At 39.3% G+C, this 23,840-nt stretch overlaps 1 protein-coding gene across 13 annotated transcripts in view; it reads left to right on the top strand.

Annotated features, from left to right (window-relative positions):
- Nucleotides 1-23,840, top strand: part of LOC127430167 (MDS1 and EVI1 complex locus protein EVI1-A-like) — a 226,552-nt gene that overhangs the window by 95,002 nt on the left and 107,710 nt on the right. For all 13 annotated transcript variants that reach the window (XM_051679708.1, XM_051679711.1, XM_051679714.1 and 10 more), the window contains exon 2: nucleotides 10,827-11,182. In XM_051679708.1, the coding sequence (XP_051535668.1) occupies nucleotides 10,827-11,182 (356 nt within the window). The remainder of the gene's footprint in view (nucleotides 1-10,826; nucleotides 11,183-23,840) is intronic.

Genomic DNA, 23,840 nt, shown 5'->3' on the forward strand with positions numbered 1-23,840 from the left:
AGCTTGATTGGAAATGTTGCTCAATAAAAATAATTTGCTCAGAAGAGAAATTTACCTTCAAACATCAATTGTCTCAGATTTCATTTCAAGCATGATCTTCACTGACACTTTTGTCATCTTGGTTAACAAGTATATTAACTTGCAGAAAAACTGTATTAGGGCCAAAAACTGTTTGGTGTGGTGTGATGGAAATATCGTCACAACTGTGGGACAGTTGTAATTTTTGAAAAATTTATTTTCAATCAATTGGTTTTTACACATTAAATATTGAAATGGTTTGTTTTATTTCACTCTTTGTTTAGATTATTATAGTTTTAAACATGTAATAATTTGTATTTTTACAATGGATTTTCATCATTTAATATTGAATGTCTTGGAATGGGTCAAGGGTAAAACAATAAAATCTATACAGTAAAGGCATTTGAAAAGTACCAAAAATATATATTGAAAACATAGAAAAAAGTTTTCAAGACCGTTTTAATCTGATCTTGTTCAAATAAAAATACAAATGTTAAAGAAATACCAATATACTGTACACACCCATAGATGCACCCTTATACCCATATATCATAAGATTGCTTGAGTTTTCACACTGCACCAGAGGGGTATTCCAGAAAGCAGGTTAAGCGACTTACCTGTTTAAGTTTTCTCAGAGTAAGTGGATAACCTCAACTTTTGGTTCCAAAAACTGAGGTAACTTAGTAGCCATAGCAACTTACTCTCTGCTCTGCTCAGGAGCAGGTTAGGTTTCAGAGTTAGTTTATTTCAGGTAACAGTCAGTACATTCCAGAGGTTGTCAGTGCATGTGTACCCTTCTGATAGCGACACAGTGGACGTGGAAGTTCAGATTACGCACAATATTATACTTTTAAAGCAATATTACAGTAAACTGCAATCTTTGCCTCACAAATCTTCTTTACTCCGGCATTTCCAGTCTCACACCCCACAGATTTGCTTTCAAAAGTGAACAAATTGTGTACATTGTGCTTTAACTTTTAATGGGAAGTTTTTAATACCGTAATATTTTTTAACATAGAACACATTGGAAAGGTCTCCACACTCTACACATGTATTTATACTAAGCCCTTCTAATAAATACATTTTATTCTATAAATTTCATAGAATAAAATTATTATAGCACCCACATTCTATTTACAATTCCTTCAGTCAATGAATATTAATGTTATTTATAAAATTACATTCCATAGCATCAGTATGCAGGTAGTATCTGCCAAATAAAAGCTTAAGCAATTAATCACTCGTTATTCTTCTTCACTAACTATATAATATGTGATCATTTCATGGACCACAGATATAGCACAGGGGTTAGAGATTTCTTATCACTTTAATTCATGTACTGTACATTTAAATGCACACATTTCCAGACTTGTTCATTGTGCTCTATTATCTGAGAACACAAATGAGACATGCTGCCATTTAGAGTCACCGACAGTACCCTCCTTTAGCTGGTGGTCAAGTGATTCAATGAAAAAGTGTATCTCTCTGATGCTCAGCCTCCTCTACTCCATCAGAAGCTGTACTGGTCCTTCTCTAAATTACATTTATTATTCTGCCTTTCAATATGGACCTTTTACAGCTTCCTCTTCAACAAGGAATAGATTAGTTACTTTTCCCTAATGCTGAGATTATGAACATCTATAATGTATAATCAGACACATGATCTTCAATTAATACAACATCATTTCATTATGTACCAAGTTGCTGGAGGCAGATGGATATACTTGATATACAAGACAACAATCCAGTTTTAATGCCAAACCAAATAAGAACATAATGGACATGTAACTCCTATCATTGTCCACCACTGTTACAGCAAACCTTCATCTTATAATGCACATGAATAATCACATGTGGCCTACCGAAAAACATTACATTAAATCTATGGAAAATGATTACAACTGTGGGAGATCCTACAGTTGAAAGAGGGTCTATTAATACAATGACACTATCAGCAACTGGGGGAAATGGAAGATGATATGATAATTAAAAGTACGTTTTCAGAAACCCCAATCTTAAACTGGGTACACAAATGCTATTAAAAATAAAAGAAGTACATCAAATTAGCTTGCAGAGTACATGCTAAATACTAGTAAAAATTAACCTTAAAATAAAAATATATTAAACCCATAGCTATATAGCTATAAAACCTATATTATTATTCTAATACTAATAGAATATGAATGTTAATGCCTATTATGAAGTGCAGTGTTAACAAATAACATAACGGTCAACCTATTAAACTTTAATGTAGGTGAGAGAGGTCTAATATTAATGTTGAATTAAACTTTTAAAAGTACGGTAAAACTTCATAGTTTAAAATTTCCCGCATTAATTCAGTATACTTTCCGTCATGCATACTCTCAGTCCTAAACCAATGCAGCTCCTATCGTTAGATGGAATAATTCTCATTTGCAGATATTAAAACGTCATGTTCCGCGTCACAGAAATATAGCTTGCATTTCTTTTTAGCATCTAGCATCTGTTTCCATGGCGACTCGTGAATTCGACGCTCCATTGACAATGTCTTTTTGTACTCACCATGTGCGCGCATTAACTCTAGGTTACCAATAGGAGGTTGATTAAACTAACTCCTCAAAGGTGTTCTGGAACCGTAATACCGCGAGTAGGCAATGTTTGGGTTAATCAGCCTAGAGGTCAGGGTTTATGTCTCGGTAGGTTAACCTTGCTTTCTGGAATACCCCTCAGGTGTGTGTTTGTGTTTGTATGATGTCTGTTGCTCAATATTGTCTCTGCAGCTCACACAGCTGGTTTCTGAATTAAACACTCTGTAGCATTAATGTAAAGTTTATAGCAACAGATTTGTTAGTTTCATACGCTGATGTTTATATGTGTAAATCACACCTTCCAACCAGTGGTTGCCATGTCATCAATCTCTTTTCCTTTCTATCTATTTCTATCGCTTTGTTCTCTAGGGCGTTTCTTTGTAAAGCATATGTCTGAGTTGGGGAAAAATAAACATTAACAATAAATGTCTTTATACACACCACATTCACCAGTGCTTTTAAATGCCACTTTAAGGGTGGAACAGAAAGTGATGAGTTATTTTCTGTATTAAATGACAGGAAATGCTCCTATTCTTTAGTCTTCACAGTTTTGTGATTGTTTGGTATAAGTGACATCATCACTGGGACATTTATAGGTCATATCACTGTTCTGTTCTAGAATGTCCTATTCTAATCAGGGATGTTCTATAGGTGACTTTTCCCCAAGACAATAATATCTATTTATTTCTTTGACATCATAATTGCCAGTCTGTGTCTGTACTGATTTTTATCTGTTCAATTGAAGGTGGGGTACTTTTGTTTCGAAGGATTCTACTGTTCTAGATTACAGGAAATCCTGGGTTTCTCACGGGCCTCACGCAAAAATGTTTCTATTTTACTTACAGACATAATCTAGTTCACATCAACCTTTCTTATTCTAATCAATTAATTCTAAGCAAATAAAAACAAACCTCACAAAACATAAGGAAAGTTCAGAAAACCTCACCACTAACTTATGCCAAACCATATTCTTTATCTGCAATCTAATACTTAAACTGCTGCCATTTTTTGAAGAAATAGACCACATTTTGCACTTCACTTTGGTATATTTTTCTTTAGGGACGTTTACCTTTGAGAAATATATATGTTTATAGACCCAAAGAAATCCCCCGCCCTGCTTTTGAGTGTCCTGTACCATACCATTTTTTCCCCTTGTTTCTTTAACAGGCAGGATAAAGCTGATCAGTTGGTGGCAGCAGGAAGGGAGGGTTGGCAGAGGAGAGATTAAGTTACCTTTAAAAGCTCATGGTTTGAAGAGTGTGGCCAAATAGCTTTCAGTCTCTCTGTGGGCAGGAACAATTTATACGGCCCTGCTCTGATGATTATTACGGCCTCTCGTGCTTAGTGGATCCACGGGCAAATGGTGGAGACCCTAACCTGGTCCTCAGCTGTCATTTTAAAGTGTGCCTGTGTGTACATATGCGTTTGTGTTTGTGTGTGTGTATGAGTGTGCAATGCCACAAAGTAAAAACTGTAAATGACACTCAACATAGCATCTGGAAAGACTTAGTATAGATCACCTATGATATAGAGTCAGAAGCAATATCTTTATGAAGCGAAAGACATCAAGTTTGGCAGTACCATTCTGAAGAAATGTGGCTTTCTAAATTTCGACAAATGTTGTTGACCTACTCTGCACAAGGTCTGTAAGATACATTTGAAAAAGTCATGTATCAATTGGAAATTGTGTCATTGTAGACCATTATTCACCCCTATTACTTTGACCATTTTATTCACCATTGACAGCACCACAGTCTATAACTGTACACTATGCCATAATGATAATATTTAGTTAAGGGTTAATTAATATCCCTTTACATCCCTTTGTAGCATTAATGACCCTTTTCAGATGTGGGCTACCACATGATCTCTGCTGTCAGGCAAATCCAGAACATATCTGATTTTACTCAAAAAATTTACCATTTAGTCCTTGCTATCGTGAATGACAAAAATTGTCTAATGCTACCTTAGAATTCACTTGTTTTCACAGAGGGCAAAAATTACAGAGGGCAAAAAAAGAAATGAAAAAGGTAATTATTTATAATAATGGTCCATCATTAATAGGTAACTATGCAGGAATTAATGCAGAATTAATGAGTAGTACTACATTAACACTTTAGATACAACAATTAACTAATATGGAAACATGATTAACCAATCAGTAAGTAATAGCGAACTGATGACTGAGGTAGTTCACTGTTAGGTAATCAATAATTACTGAATGTAATTTTCTTCATTGAAAACTATCAACTAACTATGGCTAATTTAAAATAACTACTAATTAATTACTAATCAAAACATTAACTGTGAATGATTATGTTTTTATTGTGAACATGATCATGAAATGCTCCTTCAGAGAAACATGTGCCTCACGTGTGTTCTTTGCGGGAATTAATTTATGAACATAACAGCTCTCTAAATCATGGCTACAGTATGTGGAAGAGTATGATAGTCAGCTTACAGATGTATGTGCCCAACATGTGTATTCCTTGGGATATCTCTTCTGTTCATTACAAATTATTAACTTCGGTAGGTTTGATATTGCTGAAGGTCTTTTAAAAATAATTTTGGTAACCCATAATTAATGAGTCAAGTGTTACCACAGAAACATGAAGGAATTACAGATTATTTTAAAGTGAAGGTCATGGTAATGCATTATTAATTAATGAATACACACTTGAATATACACAAAAAATGAATTGTTTAATGAATTTTATTTTTTAATGAATTTTTTATTCCTGGATACTGCTGATTAATCTTACAAGAAGTGTATAATTTTATGTGAAGTGCATTTTTTTCTGAGTAACTTAATGGATCCAATGAAAAGAAAGAATGAGTGTCACGTCCATGAAGCTACTAATCCAATCATGGTTCGCCATATTCAGCGCTCGCGCAGAAACTGAAAAAAGAGCGAGTGCGATTTTGCTCCGCACGCCCGTCGATCTGCCTGCACGCAGTAAACTTTAACATACATTCTGTTCTGTTCATACCGAACATAGGCAAAGGAAGAAACATGTCAAATTAATTTGATAAAAACTATACGTATTTACAGAGTGGACTGTATAGGGTGGGTGTACACATGTGGATTCGACCTCATGTTGCACGCCGGTTTTCTCTCCATTTTCTGTTGAAGTCTTGTGGAGATCAACACACATCCTTTAGACACATAATTTTATTATTTTACTTTATGTTAAGAGGTAAGACTTTTAAAATATGTAGTAACCATGAGCACTAGCCATTAAAAGCATTATCCTGCTAAAGGTTTGTAGCCTATGCAAGTATGTTCAATTATTTCAATGATTCATAATTCATAAAAATTTTTTGAATGTCTGTGAATGTTTGTTAACTATCTGTTTGATTAAATGAGTAAAATTAAGAACAAACATTTGAGTATTCATTACTAACTGACAAGTAACACCTCAGTTACTATTAATGGTTTATAATGTGTTTTATTATTATTATTTTTTTTTACTTTAGAATAATGGTCCAGATAACCTTTAACTCCCAAGGAAGGAAACAGTAAGATCTCATTAATTAATAATGAGTTACCATGACCCTCACTTTAAAATAATGGTCCAGGTCATTAGTAATTCCTTCATGTTTATGTGGTAACAATTGACTCATTACTTATGGGTTACCAGAAATATTTAAAAAAATATTTTCTTATATGTCCTGTTATATGTTATATGTTATATGTTATATGTCCTTCAGCAATATCAAACATGCAGAAGTTAATAATTTTTTAATGAACAGAAGAGACAGGTTGGGCACATACAGGTGCATCTCAATAAATTAGAATGTCGTGGAAAAGTTCATTTATTTCAGTAATTCAACTCAAATTGTGAAACTCGTGTATTAAATAAATTCAATGCACACAGACTGAAGTAGTTTAAGTCTTTGGTTCTTTTAATTGTGATGATTTTGGCTCACATTTAACAAAAACCCACCAATTCACTATCTCAAAAAATTAGAATATGGTGACATACCAATCAGCTAATCAACTCAAAACACCTGCAAAGGTTTCCTGAGCCTTCAAAATGGTCTCTCAGTTTGGTTCACTAGGCTACACAATCATGGGGAAGACTGCTGATCTGACAGTTTTCCAGAAGACAATCATTGACACCCTTCACAAGGAGGGTAAGCCAGAAACATTCATTGCCAAAGAAGCTGGCTGTTCACAGAGTGCTGTATCCAAGCATGTTAACAGAAAGTTGAGTGGAAGGAAATAGTGTGGCAGAAAAAGATGCACAACCAACCGAGAGAATCGCAGCCTTATGAGGATTGTCAAGCAAAATCAATTCAAGAATTTGGGTGAACTTCACAAGGAATGGACTGAGGTTGGGGTCAAGGCATCAAGAGAAAGGAATTTGGCTACAGTTGTCGTATTCCTCTTGTTAAGCCACTCCTGAACCACAGACAACGTCAGAGGTGTCTTACATGGGCTAAGGAGAAGAAGAACTGGACTGTGGCCCAGTGGTCCAAAGTCCTCTTTTCAGATGAGAGCAAGTTTTGTATTTCATTTGGAAACCAAGGTCCTAGAATCTGGAGGAAGGATGGAGAAGCTCATAGCCCAAGTTGCTTGAAGTCCAGTGTTAAGTTTCCACAGTCTGTGATGATTTGGGGTGCAATGTCATCTGCTGGTGTTGGTCCATTGTGTTTTTTGAAAACCAAAGTCACTGCACCCGTTACCAAAAAATTTTGGAGCACTTCATGCTTCCTTCTGCTGACCAGCTTTTTAAAGATGCTGATTTCATTTTCCAGCAGGATTTGGCACCTGCCCACACTGCCAAAAGCACCAAAAGTTGGTTAAATGACCATGGTGTTGGTGTGCTTGACTGGCCAGCAAACTCACCAGACCTGAACCCCATAGAGAATCTATGGGGTATTTCAAGAGGAAAATGAGAAACAAGAGACCAAAAAATGCAGATGAGCTGAAGGCCACTGTCAAAGAAACCTGGGCTTCCATACCACCTCGGCAGTGCCACAAACTGATCACCTCCATGCCACGCCAAATTGAGGCAGTAATTAAAGCAAAAGGAGCCCCTACCAAGTATTGAGTACATATACAGTAAATTAACATACTTTCCAGAAGGCCAACAATTCACTAAAAAAAATTTTTTTATTGGTCTTATGATGTATTCTAATTTTTTGAGATAGTGAATTGGTGGGTTTTTGTTAAATGTGAGCCAAAATCATCACAATTAAAAGAACCAAAGACTTAAACTACTTCAGTCTGTGTGCATTGAATTTATTTAATACACGAGTTTCACAATTTGAGTTGAATTATTGAAATAAATGAACTTTTCCACGACATTCTAATTCACTGAGATGCACCTGTACATCCCTATATTTCTGTAAGGTAAGCGGACTATGATCATGGCCGTAACCACCATAGACATTGATATTCCCCCAATATTCATAATATTTTGTCTCCTGATATGTTTTTTTTTTTTTCCATGGTTAATTATTGCATTATTAAATTTGGTCCCCATCAATCCTGAATATTTGGTTATATCCTTGACTATGATACTCTGCCAGACACTGTAGCCTTGATTTAGCGACCTGTTAAATTCATAAATTAATTCCCACAAAGAACCCATGCATAATCTTGTTCACAATAAAAACATAATCAATCACATTTTAGACACGTTAATGTTTTGGTTAGTAATTAATTAGTAGTTATTTTAAATTAGCCATAGTTTGTTAATAGTTTTCATTGAGGCAGATCAAATTCAGTAATAATTGATTACCTAACAGTGAATTACCTCAGTCATCAGTTCACTATAACTTACTGATTAGTTAACCATGTTTCCATTTTAGTTAATAGTAGTAACTAAAGCGTTAATGTAGTAATACTCATTTGTCCTGCATTAAATCCTGCATAGTTACCTATTAATGACAGACCAATAATCTGCCCTCACATTCAGGTCTGCCTCCATTCTGGAATGTCAGTCATGTCTAGAAAGTATGCCTCAATTGCTTTTTCTGTTAATAAGGTTAAGTTCAGGGGTAGGTTTAAGATAAATGTTAGGTTTGCCACTTGATTACACCAAATTTAGACAAAACTATTTAGCAATGATAAAAAATATAAATCAGTGATTTTATCAATGCAAAATTATCAATGATACGTTTTTTGGTTGTATTCAAAATACAGTAGGCACTAGTAAAGAAGTGAAGAGTTTTTTGTAGATGGTAGTTAATGGGATAGGGCCCAAAATATGCTCAATGAATGGGATGACCGTGACTCTGAAGGCACCGTGTAGCGTAAAGCTCCTACTGAGTGCTAGGAATGTGAGGAGACAGGAAGATGTGCAGGAACAGTGGCCCAGCCCTCATTAGCACTCACCACTACCTGTCACAACATATTAGCCACAGCATGCTAGCCACAGCATGTTAGCCCCGCTGTGTCTTATGCACAGCGGGTTAGCTCCAAGCGTGTTAGCAACGCCACATTTGGTAAAGCATGTTAGCAGGTTGTTAGCTTTTAGCTACAGCCTCTCAGGTCCCAGTGCGTTAGTGATGCCATGTTAAACAGAAGAGTTATGATATGATAGAGTTATGTTAGCATACAGTATTTGTGAAAACTAATTTGCCAAAGAATGATAGGATAGGACTATTAAACTGATGAGGCCAGCTTACACCAGCATAAGGTGGTTTTCTGGTCTCCAGCGCTGGTATAGTTTGATGATTTTAAATTGGTTTTGGGTACTTGTCAGATGGAAGACCAGCTGAAGACCAGCTTGGCTGGGCATTGAGACCAGCTAAACTTTCTTAAACTTATTAAGACCAGCAAACCATCTTAGATCGGTCTATGTTTTTGATTTCCAGCAGGGAGTGAGGCAGTGCAATCGGACATGATGCAGTCTGGACTCGAACCTACATTCCCAAAGCACCATGGCTTATGTGTCAAAAGCATTCCCTGCTGAAAATAAAAACAGCTTATACCAGCATAAACTGGTTAGGTTGGCTAGTCTTAGCTGGTATCCCAGCCTGGACAGTTGTATGAATTTAGAGAAGTTTTAAGAAGACACTTTTTTAGCTGACCAGGCAGAGAGGCCAGCTAGATCATCTTGGCCAAGGTGAGAGACCAACAAACCAGATTAGGCTGGTTTAAGAATTTTTTTTTTCAGCAGAGTGATTGCTGCGCCATGGCGCTGAGGAGAGTAAAATCTGTTGTTTAAAGCCTTGATTTCCTACCAAGGAGCTGTTAGTCATGCTGATGTTGATGTGTCAGCAAGCTCTTTGTATACAGTATCATACGTTTGAGTCCCAGAGGGGACAGTATTTGAGGACAGACAATATGAATACTTCCCTCATCAGCCACGCGCTGGTTTTCCTCTCCGGGTAGAGCAAGAGGGCATGGGTCACCAGACAACATCCTCCCTGTATTCAGCTCATAATTAACCCAAGCAGCTACAGCATCCGCTGATTTCGAACTGGATCCTCTTCACGGGGCTGATGGGAAAAAAATTGGAAAACGGAAGCATAAAAGTGTTGGGGGCAGCACAGTAAGTCCAAGGATCGCTCAGCTCTATATACTCCCATCCCCGTATCCAAACATTCCAAAGCGGGCCACAGAAGGAGGATGAGAGGGTGTAACCGGCAAGGCCGTGAGGTTGATAATCCGCCCCAGACACCTTCTTATCCAGACTATTAACTGTTATCACATACGTAAACCACTTTCCCTTTTCCTCTGTTTGTTTAACTGATCTGCTGGTCAAATATTTTGATATGGCGCTGTGTATATTTACCCTTAAGTGCAGAGGGTTGGTCGCGTGTTAAAGGCTGGCTGTGGTCAAGAAGTGTGGGTCTTTTAAATAAATCGAACAAAAGTACTCAGCTTGTGTATAGCGCTGCTACAGGATTAGTACTTTGTTTGAAATTTTATTGTATTCCTAAATCAAGCATCACTATTCCTGTTGCTAATACTTAAGGTTAAATATTTGAACAAATCCAAAAGTATTACACTTTGGTGTGTAACTTGCAATGTTTTTGCTATGGACATTTCATAATACCTCAAATTGTACAGCTAGATGAAGATTTTAACCTGGTAGACAATATAAAAAAAATCCCAATGTTTGTGGTACCTTGAAGCAGGGACTCAAGCCATTTCTAGGGATTAGAAAATCATTGAGACATGGGGGTTGGCTCTTTTGACTTGGGCCAGTATACAGAGGCACCTGGGGAGTTGAAATCTTTAAATAGCTAAAGTGAAATAATGTTGTCTTTAATTTTGTTTAGGAGATGGAGAGGACTTTTCTGTTTTTGCCTCTGAGGACCTGGAAGAAGTTGCACAAGTGTCTGATGTGGATCCAATCCCGTTGGCCACTCCTAATGACCTTTCTTCCCCTGGCCTATCGGGTGAGGCATTCTCCCCGATTGCTTCCTCCCCCTTCCACCCATCATTCCCCACCTCAATGTACCTGGCAGGAGAGGGTTTCGAATCAGTGCCCCCAGACTTTGAAGTTCGAGAGTCGGGTATTTCCAGAGGAAACCTGGGCGTCTGGAGCCGGAGGAGACTGGAGGTGGGAGAACGTCTCGGACCCTACGAGGGTGCATCACGACACAGCCCAGAAAATGACACCAAGTCATGGGAGGTAGGATCAAATGATGAATTTGTGAAGTATTCTCTTACAGAGGTCTGATAACAGGCTTATCCAAGACTACAAATAAAGGCTTCACGCAGTTGGGGAAGAAAGCGCAGCAGATAGCATGGGCTTGTGGGACGCTGGTCGGACTGAAAGCTTTGCTGTCATCAGTAGCAAGGCAGTGTGATTAACCCTGGCCTTCATGTTTTATGATGGAGCACCTCTACTCCGCTCTGTGATCTTACACTAACCCCAGTTAACAGTTGCTGTAATCCCATTAGTCATGATTACTAGACAGGCTGTTGGTCAGTGTAATGTCAATTGCATAATATCAACACACCAAAATCCTTGAAAATTTTTAAATACCACTGTAATCACAACATTTGTGTAGACTAAAGATTTCACTCTCGTATTCTGCCCTACAAAGGCAAAACACAGTAATTACACCAACACTGAAACTGTGAAAAATGTATTCTCAGTTTCGTTGTGGATTTTGTTTCATGCAATTTTAACACTATGTTTTTTCTGATTCTGAGCATAGCTGAGTCAAACCTGTCTGTGAAAGGACAGAGGCTTTGTTCACACCGCCGTGGAAATCTAACTTTTTTTTTTTCTTAAACCATTTTTTTGTGTGTGGCCAGATCTGATTTTTTCTGTTCAGACTGATGTCACTTTTGCCAGCATGTCCTCATTGGTTGCCATATTAAAGACGTAAACTATGTGTGAGGCCTTAGCAATAAATGTTTTGCCATTGAATGTATTTTTTATGAGGGCAGTATCCAAATCTAAACACTGTTCAGACAACAGGGTAAAAAATGGCACTTCTTGTCGCAATCCCTGACATAACCAGTCACAACGAATGATGAAAAAGCAACATGAAATCCAATCTGACAGTTCAGACTGAGATGCATTAACAAAAGTCAGATTTTATTCAAATTTCAAACAACCTACAAGGATATTTGGATCGGGCTTGAGAAAACTGTATTTCATGTGTTTTTCTTTGTTTAGACTACAAAAAACTAAATGCATTCGAGCTTGATTGCTAAAGATAATCAGATGTTTGCTAACTTTCTGAACAAGGCCTAAGAGACCAGAATTCAGTCATAACTCAATTTTGGCTAAATGTACAGTTAATGTATTTTGGCTTTACCTGGTAGTATTGGTCATGCTTAACTCGTGCATTTAAAAAAAAAATATGGTCAAAAATTTAAATAACCACAAACTAGAACTGGAAAAATTAGATGTAGCTAACATGGGTTGACTAACCAGTTATTTATAACGTAAGTATATAAAAAAGATGACCCATTGTTCTGTACATGTGAGATTATAATGGAAAGCTCTGAAGCGACTGTACAAAAAACGATACGGATAAACGATTCTCTCAGCTACTGTTTACCATGGTCTAACAATGGTCTGTGTAATTTACTTCTGTATGTCTTTCTGGTCAAATGGCACCATGACCTCACTGAGAGATTAGAATGGTCAATGCTTCCTCTGTGATGTCAGAATCCAATGTGCCGCACATTTCCAAACTCAATAAAACCGTGAGGCTCCTAAATCCTGCTTTTTGCCAGGTTAAAGACCACTTCTTAGAAACGCCCCTCCCCATGAGTGCCCTGTCTATCAGATAACGGTCAGTCTACTCTCCCAGTCGAAACCAGGGTCACAGGACAAGGCCAGAGGTCGAGTGTTGTCTTGGTCAGGGTCAGTTTAGGCTAATTTCACCAGCCTGGAGATGTAGCAGGAGGGGTATCAGGCTAATTGAAAGTTTAAATAGCCCTGTATTGGCCCGTATTGCCCTGATAAAGATATTCTAAGCCTCATCCTCAGAGAACAACCATAGTGTCATAGTTGCATACTATTACAGCCTTGAGATAGTTTAAAGAAATTTGTACGGAAATCGTTTTACTTTTACATACTTAAGTGTACAACACTGAGCTAATGGAATTATACTGTATTGGCCCGTTCACACCAAGAATGATAACTATGGCAATAACTATATAGATAACTATATTAGCATCCACACCAACAGATGATAACGTTCTGTTTATTCTAAGCACATGCTGCAGTTATGTTCACAATCAAGAAAATGGATGTAAATGACCAGCTACTGCTCTACGTTTAGCAAAGACACTAAAAGAAAAACAGATGGATACAACTTCAAAGGAGACAAGACAATGTTGTCGATATTAGTGCTGGATGAGGTAATTTTATGCTACCAGCTTGCATTAGCTTTTCATTATCTCATCTCCGTTAATACTGAAGAAAAATGCAGAAAAAACATTGCAGGTTCTTGAGCAGGAGTTCCCATTTTGTTCGTGTGAGTAATAAATGGTGATCCGGTGCTGAAATGTGTTATTTTGAAGATGAGTGCATGTTGCGGCTCTAAAGTTGGATGGATTTTGATTGGCTGTCGATGTTTTTATCGTTCATCAGCTGGAAAACTTTTAAAGTGATCCCAACGATATCGTTCCACGGTGTTGTTATCGTTGTGGTGTGGATGCCGTTATTCTCTTACAGTAAGACCGATTTTTAAAAGTTTATGGTTATAGTTATAGTTATCGTTATTGGTGTGAATGGGCCTTAAGTATTGAGTTTTTACGATATGTTTATTTATGATTAGTTCTGGTCGTTTTGGGACGGAAATTGGTCCTGTTGTATGGTGACAATTTAAAAGTTGATAAGCCGTTCTATGCTGTTTTTTAGAGAAGTTGTAGAGAAGTTTTTGTCAGGATATGGAATTATGGTTTAAGTTCAGTTGGTGTATGTAATTATGGTTTACTTTGACTAAACCCCGTTGAAAGGTTCAAATTAACTCTTGTGTTTTCTTCTTGGAAAGGAAGAAAGAAGGCAATATGAGTTTAGAACAACATGAGGGTGAGTAAATGATGATAAAATTTACATTTTGTGTGAATTATCCCTTTAAGTTTTCTTTTCCCTCCTACACATGGCCCTTGTGAACAACAGAAGTCCTACATGTGCAAACATTAGGTTTTAATATGATTGAAAAGGCTGCTGTCTACCAGTGGTGGATTTACAGTCTCATGAGCAAGCACTCTCTCTGTCTTTTTTGCTGTCTCTCTTTCTTGTTCATTCCCTGTGTTAGGAGATGAAGAGAAATAAAAGGTTTCATGAATTTTAATTCCTCTGTAATTTATTACATGCTTGAATAATATGTATTTAAGAAACTGAGAAGCCACAGAGAGAGAGATCGAGGATGGATGACAGCGAGGCACAGCAGTGCTGTATCACTATGTTTAATTAGCTGGCTGACAGCAGCCCATAACTCTCCCCATTAAGTAAATAAGTTGTAAAGAATTTATGATGAAGTGCGGCATTATTCAGAGGGGATATTCAATGATGACATGGACACATTAAATATGGTAAATGGCATTAAGCATCTCTCCCAGCCTTTTCCTCTCATTCTCTTCTAGACCCCCTCCCTCCGCCCTAGTGCGTGAGAAGCCATCAATATGCCAATATGCAAGAGACTGTAAAAATAAAATTGATTTGCTAAATGTGAGTTAAGATAGATCTGTTTGCTTTCATCATCAATTCTGCCGTGGGGAAGAGTGATGTCACCAGCTAGGGTACGATAAAGACAAAACCCATCTGGTGGCTTTGATGAAGTGTGTGTGTGGGGGGAGGGTGAGGGTGGAGGGGGGACGAATGGACGCTCAAGCCACAAGTACTGGAATGTTTGTACGGACCTATGAGCATGTTTGTGCATAGGTTTATTTTGTGTGATTGTGTGTTTGTTTAAGCGTGAGTGAGAGTTTGTTTTTGTGATTGGTGTTTGTTTGTGCACAGGTGATTGTTTGTGTTGAAATGCACAAGCGTGTTTTTCGCTGATTGTACACAAATATTTGTGTGGTTGTACAGAAGTGTTTGGGTGATTGCCCAAAGGTTTTGTTTGTTTGTTTGTTTGAGCACAAGTATTTGTGTGATTCTGTACAGGTGATTGTTTGAAGAATTGTGTGCAGGTGTTTGTATGAATGTACACAACTGTTTGTGTGAATGCGCACAAGTGTTTGTGTGATTGTGCACAGGTGATTGTTTGAAAGGTTGGGTACAGGTGTTTGTTTTTCGTGTGATTGTGCACAGGTATTTGTTTGTGTGATTGTGCACAAGTGTTTGTGTGATTGTGCACAGGTGTTTTTTTTTTGCGTAGTTGTGTGCAAGTGTTTGTGCACAGGTTTTCATGTGATAGTGCTCAGGTGGTTGTTTGCGTGATTGTGCACAGGTAATTTTTATGAATGATTTTGCACTGGTGTTTGTTTGATTGCACAAAAATGTGTCTGGGGGATTGCGTACAGGTGTTTGTGTGGTTGTGCACAGGTTTTTGTGTGATTGTGCACAGGTGCTTGTTAGTGTGATTGTGCACAGGTGTTTGTTTGTGTGATTGTGCACAAGTGTCTTTGTGATTGTGCACAGGTGATTGTTTTTGTTTTGTGGTTGTGCACAATTGTTTGTTTGCAATTGTCTGAGAGCTGTGTATGCAAATTAAAGTTTGTGTGTGTGTTTGGTTGGGGGGAGTTGGTGAAGATTTTGTGTCTGTGACAGAATTTTTGTCTCTGATTGTGCACAAGTGTCTGTTTTCATGTATGATTGTGCGGTTGTTTTGTGTGTGTTACAGATTTAGATTGTTGTATGTGTGACTGATTTTGTGTGTAAATGTGTGCAGAAGTTGTATCTGTGCATGTGCAACTTAGTTTTTGTGTGCCGTTTTTGGGCTTGTGTGTGCATGTGTGCGTGTGTGTGTGATTGTTTGTGTATGATTGTGTGAGAGGGTCCATAACTGACTATGAGGGAAGTGTGTTGCAGTAGAGTCCAGAAGCTCTCTGAAACACCAACATAAATTTGAAACTTTACTCTGTGTGTGCGTGTGTGTGCATGTGTGTGCGTGTGTGTGTGTGTGTGTGTGTGTGATTGTTTGTGTATGATTGTGTGAGTGGGTCCGTAACTGACTATGAGGGAAGTGTGTCGCTGTAGAGTCCAGAAGCTCTCTGAAACACCAAAATAAATTGTAACCTTTACTCTGTGTGTGTGTGTGCGTGTGTGTGTGTGTGTGTGTGTGTGTGTGTGTGTGTGTGTGTGTGTGATTGTTTGTGTGTGATTGTGTGAGTGGGTCCGTAACTGACTATGAGGGAAGTGTGTCGCTGTAGAGTCCAGAAGCTCTCTGAAACACCAAAATAAATTTGAACCTTTACTCTGTGCGTGTGTGCGTGCGTGTGTGTGTGTGTGTGTGTGTGTGTGTGTTTGAATGAATGCTATTGAATTACAAGTTCAGATGACTTCAGTAAATAAAACAGCCACCTGCTTCACCAACACATACACACACACACACACACACACACACACACACACACTGACACACACACCCACATACACACAAAGCCATTTTGCCGGGCATTGAAGTTTGGTAGTGGGCTGACAATCTTCAACAGTGTGTCTTGACCCTGGAAAGGTGTGTGTTAGCATGTTTGTCATATAGCCTATGCATGTGTGTGTGTTCATGTGTATATAAATGAGTGCATATAGATGTGTGTATGTGGCAGTGTGGGGGGCGTCCAGCTTTTGTCCACCTTTTGAGTGCAGGGACATTGATGGAGGGGACGTAGGAGATTAGCCCCGTGTGTGTGTGCGTGTGTGTGTGTGTGTGTGTGTGTGTGTGTGTGTATGAGTGTATGAGTGTGTGTGTGTACATGGCCGGAGATTAAGAGTGTGTGTGAATAGAGGTGAGGGATTAGGCCTCCTCAGCAAGCCTGTCCCAACACTCCTCTGTCTTTTCATCCCACTATCCTGGTCTCCATCCTCTCTCTCTCTCTCCTTCTCTCTTTTGTCGCAAAACGCTCTCTTTTTCCCTCTGTCCCTCTGTCTGTCACTCTCCTACTCTCGTCCGCTCAATCTGTCATTCTTCCTCAGAAATATTTATCCGCTCCTTGTCTTCTCTCATTCTTTTCCTCCAATATATATTCCTCCTCTCTTTTTCAGGACCCAAAAGGAAGTTTAATCCCTGTCTCAAGGAAACTGACCTCACACACACAAAACCATTCAGAGAGACTTCTTAAACTCATCTCATGTGTTTTTATGAAGCATTATGTTTTAAAGTATTCACTGAGAACGTTTCCACTCATTCACCCACTCATTCTCAGGAGAATAGAGAGAAAGATCGAGAGAGAAAGAGGTTTTCTGCATTGGGACAGGACTGGCAGAGAACTGCTTTGTACAATACTGGCACAGTTTCCCTGCCGCTTTATTTAAAGACAACATAGAATTGATCCTATTTACTTACTGAGCACAATTAATCAGTACACACTATTCTAAAGAATATGAATATAGCATCGAATCAAACATTTTCAAATCTGATCTGGGCCACTTTCATATGTGGAAATAAATCAGATATGTATCCAATTTTTTTCCCAATGTGCCATCAGTGTGAACAGCAAGGGCATATTTAAAAAAATGTTTTACATCAATCTAACTCAACGTTTGTCATGGATGTGCTTGATTCATTGCAAGTTGTATCTTTCTAGTTAATAAATTCAATTCCAGGTAAGAAAATACAGTTATAAGCTTCAGGAGTTGGGTTCAGCTATTTGTTTATATTACACGTAAATAGTAAAATATACGCATGAAAAAGATACTGGACTGAGGTAGATTTATGAAACAGTGCTCAACTCATGTCACTTGCAGAGAAAGTACAGTTACTATATTTCAAGTAAGTCAATACAACTCTGAAATAATTCAAAATTACAACTCTTCTCATCTAACCTTACATATAGGTAACAATGTGTTTTTTTCCCTGCTGCCCTACAATTTTATGGTGTTTCACTCATAAGTAATATTACATTCTTTAAATGATAATTAAAATCCACCATACAACTGCAAATGTCATATAAGTACTACATTAGCCATCAAGAATTATTTCTCCATCACTTGCTGATATATTATTAGATAAACCATATTTAAAAAATAACAGCTTATAATTTAATTACAGTTATAATGACAAACATTCCATGGGGAATTACCCAACATAATGGATCCGTTTATGAGCATCGGATGTTCAGACCAATGCCTGACATGGGCCATATTTAACATGTCATGTGAACAACCTTACCAGAAAAGGGGTGGGTCGTGGTCATATGTCTGTCTGTGGGAGAGGGAGAGCGGTAAGGCTCGTCACCTGGGTTGTTTTTACTCTAATACCTGTCTCTCATTCTAGTGATGGCAGAGGGAGACCTGATAAGGCATGCCAGAGCGTCAGTGTGTGAGAGAGAGAGCGACACAAGAGTGGTGTGACCTCATGTACCTGAAAAGTCGACAGTGTTAAAGAATCTAAAGAGTATGCAATGAGAAAAAATAAGCACTGACCTTGAACCTGTTTCGTTGTCTCCTGACTCCTCCATTGCCCATGAACTCAGAACTATCACAATCAGATTTGAACAGAAAATCTAATTTGGGCCACATTCAGATGTGAAGTGAATGTAGCCTATGATATTCTGGCTCAGGTCCCTTCCAAGTAAGTTCTTGTGATGTTTTGTCTGTTTTATCGTCCACCAGGTGAAAATCCTAAGTCTGAATGCTTAGAAAAGTAATTGCACACCACTTCTCAACAAGCCGTGTGATTTGGGGTATCATTCATGTCTGTTTTTCAAACTGGTATGGGACATTATGTGCACATGTTTAATACTTTGGGTTAGGGGTTTGTTTGAATCCCTAACCGTAAAGCCGAAAGTATACTTCAGTCAGACGTGAACACTAGGCACAAATTTCGTCATCAGCATGAAATGACATTCACAATGCATCTAATTTTGAGTGTTTGAATGTTGAACAGGAAATAATGTAGTTTGGGACATTACTCATCATGAGTGGAATTGGATCGTGGATACAGGCTATTATATGTTGTGCTTGTCCTGTCTGAGCAAGTTTGAAATGTGCTGCTGACCTAAAGCGTGAGGGAATGCACTGGCTAGCCTTTAAAAACGAAGTTACGTAAATCAGTTGGGTTACAAAACAGCACTTTTTGCTTTCTCGCTCTCTCTCAGTGGGGTGGGGAAGCCAGTGTTAAATTCTTGTTGAGCTGGTATACAAGTGATGTTGGGACAAAGCTACTTTTTAGTAGGGTACGGTGAGTGTGTGCATGTGACAATGCCAGGTGATGGGGGGGAGTCTCTGAAGGTCATGACCTCATTAGATGTGTAAGAATGGGGGTGTGTTTGGGTGCAGGGGGGTTTACCTGCTGAAAAGCTCTGTGGGGAGGAGGGGGCGGGGTTTCATTAAAATAAACCTTCCTCTTCCTGGATCTCTCTCTCTCTATCTGTCTCTTTTTCTCACTCTCTCCACAAGACAAGAATTCCGACCTGCTGCGTTGTCTCCAAAAGAATCACACACACATATACACATCCAGGGTCCAAAATTAACACTTGCCAAGCATCAAATGTGAGTAAAATTAGGCTTTGGCGAATAAATAAAATGACTTGGCAGTTGGAGTTACTTGGCAGTTAGCCGGTAACTTTAGAAACTTCATTAGGAACTGCATTGGAACATAATTCAAGGTAAGAATGATAATATGAATGTTGCATTTACACATTTGGCAGACTCTTTTATTCAAAGCGACTGAAGGCCCTGGCACACTCACGGTGAAATTCTTCTTCGCTCAGAGCAACAAAGAAGTTTAAAACAGCTGAGCAACGGAATATTGTTTGCGAACATTCAGACAATGGCCACACTGGGGGAGGTGTTTAGAGGAGCATTTAAATATGAGGACGCAAATATGAAGACTACATATTATACCTTAACTAATATTACATTAAAATGCATTATTAATGGCTTCATGCCTCATTCTATGAGTAGAATTCACATGAGATCAGTAAAAGAAGCTGTTTTAGCGACTTGATGATGATTGACACTAATATAAATTCATTAGTGTAATTTTTCATGTTTACATTCTGCATTCATGGCACTAATGCTCTAACAAGCACCAGTTATACTCTGTATTGTCATTTATGATCACACTGCTACTTCTGCAAAGATGGGTGTATAAAAGAATGTTAAGGGGTAGAATACAGACAAAAGAATGATGATTAGCATATCATACTTTAGGCAGATGTGTGAAGGGCTTTCACTGCAGATGGCACATGAGTGATTGGGCACTTAAGAGTATTTGAGTAGATTTGATTCCTTTTGTAGACTAATTTAACAACAAACAAAAAAAAAAATCACAACATGTTCTTGGAAAATGTTTCTATGCGAATGATCGTACAGATGTAGGTAAGTTTGCAACAGCTCACTAGTAACTCTGCACGCCATTGTGTTAATGTTTACTGATCTTAACAGACTGAACAATGTAACTGGAATGAGCTGTCGACCTCAAAGTAGGTAGAGCTCCAGGTCACACCTACTTATGATGTGGACCAGTAGCAGTAAGAAGGCATTTAGCAGCTGGTACAAAGTTTTCCTGGCGAGCTGTTTTGAACTACCAAAACAAACTTTTTTTATTAATTCTTTGATTTCGTATGAAGGTCGTTTACAGAGCATGCAAGGTATACAACTCTATCAGCAGGTGTGTTCTCTGAGAATTGAACCTATGACCCTGGCATTGCTAGCACTCTTCCATGTACATCTATACACCCAGAAACATCTATAGTGACTCATTGTCATAGAGATAAAAATATATTTTAATAAAAAATAATTCAAACACAGTTTCATGGCCAATAAGAAATACTCATGGCAGGTAAAAACATTTCAATTCACCTGCCATGGGCAAGCCTGAAAAGAAGTTAATTTTGTATCCTGTACACATTCAGTTGACACACTCATCATGATTTCTGTAACAAATGTGGGAAACATAGGCAAGTGTAGTTTGTTGTAGTTGTGAATCAGTTATGCACATAAGGACTCAAGATGGCGCCAAGTATGGCTGCTGCGTTGCGAGCTCAGACACAACAGTAGTGTTTTGTTTGTTTTGTTCACAATTCTTATGTTTTTTGTCTTGGATGTTGTCTGCCTTATTGTCTACGACAGACAAATACTTTTGGACATTGGTTCAGCAATTTCACACCGTAAACCGGACTACAAATTCCTCAATGTCGACCCGCTGTTTACAAACACGCAAGCGGAGCCCTTTATCTGGGCAGTCCGGACGTGGAAACGCAAAAGGAAAAGGGGAAACAGAGCCGACGTTCTCATCAGAGTAAGACACCGCGCAAATCGACCCCCGCTACCCACTATTCTACTGGCAAATGTTCAGTCTCTGGATAACAAGCTCTGCGAGCTGAAAGCGCGGATCTCTTTCCAATGAGAGACGAGGGTGTAAAGAGGACGCGAGAAGCAGTTTTCCTGGTTCAGGTCAGGGTTTATTTTCTCTCTCACCGCAGCACCAATTACAGTCTCCCAGTCTTGGCGTTATGCACAAAGCTAATCAACAATTACACACCACTTCACAAAAATAAACTCTCATCATTTGTAATAAAAACTCCTTGCTTCTTGCTCAGGTCTCTCGTACCCAGGCTCTCTCTCCCTTATTTGCGGTGTGTCTCTATTTATGCCGCTCTCCCCGTGCTCACTGAAATTAGAGACAGGTGTTATACATAATTTAGCTCAGGTGTAAGCGCCCTTACCGCTTTTTCTCTCTCCGGAGAGATGCTTGACCACGCCCCCGCTGCCACAGAGGGACTGCTGCATTATCTGCCTTACGGAAACTTGGATGTCTGCGGAAATTCCAGACTCAGCCATTGAACCCGCGGGGTTCTCCGTGCACCGTGCGGACAGAGCGAAAGACCTCTCAGGTAAAAGCAGAGGTGGTGGTGTATGTTTTATGATCAACAAATCCTGGTGTGATCAGAGGAACGTTCATTCTATCAAGTCTTTCTGCTCTCCTGATCTGGAATTTCTCATGCTTCTGTGTCGACCATTCTGGCTACCGAGGGAATTCACAGTGGTCATTATCACTGCTGTGTACATCCCGCCACAAGCTGACACAGACCGGGCACTCAAGCAACTGTATGGGATTATAAGTGAGCAGGAAACCGCGCACCCTGAGGCCGTGTTCATTGTGACCGGGGACTTTAATAAAGCCAGTTTCAAATCAGTCACACCAAAATACCACCAGCACATTAGTTTCAACACACGAGGGGACCGGGTTTTGGACCATTGCTACTCTCCCTTCCGGGATGGCTACAAATCCCTCCCCCACCCACCATTTGGCAAATCGGACCACTCTTCCATTCTGCTTCTGCCCGCTTACAGGCAGAAATTGAAACAGGAAGCACCCACCCTCAGAACGATCCAGTGCTGATCAGACCAATCAGACTCTACGCTACAAGACTGTTTTGATCACATGGACTGGGAGATGTTCCGGTCCACCTCTGATGACAACATCAAGCTTTACGCTGATAGCGTAATGTGTTTCATCAGAAAGTGCATAGAGGACGTGGTTCCGACCAGAACAATACAGATCTTTCCGAACCAGAAACCATGGATAAATAGCGATGTTCACGCGGCACTTAATGTGCGGACCTCCGCTTTTAATTCCGGGAATGCGGAGGAGCATAAACAAGCCAGTTATGCCCTCTGAAGAACAGCAAAACGCCAGTACAGGAGCAAGATTGAAGGACAGTTTAACACCACCAACTCTAGAAGCATGTGCCAGGGAATTAACATCATCACAGACTTTAAAGGGAATAAAAACTCTGCTGCCTCTCTCCCAGATGAGCTAAATACTTTTTATGCTTGTTTTGAGGGAAATAACACCGCCCTCGCGGAGAGAGCTCTCGCAGCCGAAGCTACAGAGGTTAGTTCACTCTCCGTCTCTGTAGCTGATGTAACCTGATCCTTCCGACGGGTGAATATCCGCAAAGCCGCGGGCCCAGACGGCATTCTGAGCCGCGTCATCAGAGCGTGCGCGAACCAGCTGGCTGGTGTTTTTACAGACATTTTCAACCTTTCCCTATCTTTGTCTGTAGTCCCCACATGCTTTAAAACATCCACCATTGTTCCAAAGCACTGTTCCAAAGCAATCAAAAATCACTTGCTTAAATGACTGGCATCCTGTTGCTCTGACCCCCATCATCAGCAAATGCTTTGAGAGACTAATCAGAGATTACATCTGCTCTGTGCTGCCTCTCTCTCTTGACCCATTGCAGTTTGCTTACCGCAACAACCGCTCCACTGATGATGCCATTGCATCTACAATACACACTGCTCTCTCCCACCTGGAAAAAAGAACACTTATGTGAGAATGCTGTTTGTAGACTACAGCTCAGCATTCAACACCATAGTGCCCTCCAAGCTAGATGAGAAACTCCGGGCTCTGGGCTTAAACAGCTCGCTGTGCAGCTGGATCCTGGACTTCCTGTCAAGCAGACGCCAGGTGGTTAGAATAGGCAGCAACATCTCCTCATCACTGACCCTCAACACTGGAGCCCCACAGGGCTGTGTTCTCAGCCCACTCTTGTATTCCTTGTACACACATGACTGTGTGGCAACACATAGCTCCAATGCCATCATTAAGTTTGCTGATGACACGACGGTGGTAGGTCTGATCACTGACAATGATGAAACAGCCTACAGAGAGGAGGTGCACACTCTGACACACTGGTGTCAGGAGCACAACCTCTCCCTCATCGTCAGTAAGACAAAGGAGCTTGTGGTGGACTTCAGAAGA

The sequence above is a fragment of the Myxocyprinus asiaticus genome, chromosome 39 (genome assembly GCF_019703515.2).
Source record: "Myxocyprinus asiaticus isolate MX2 ecotype Aquarium Trade chromosome 39, UBuf_Myxa_2, whole genome shotgun sequence".
Classification (NCBI taxonomy): Eukaryota; Metazoa; Chordata; class Actinopteri; order Cypriniformes; family Catostomidae; genus Myxocyprinus; species Myxocyprinus asiaticus.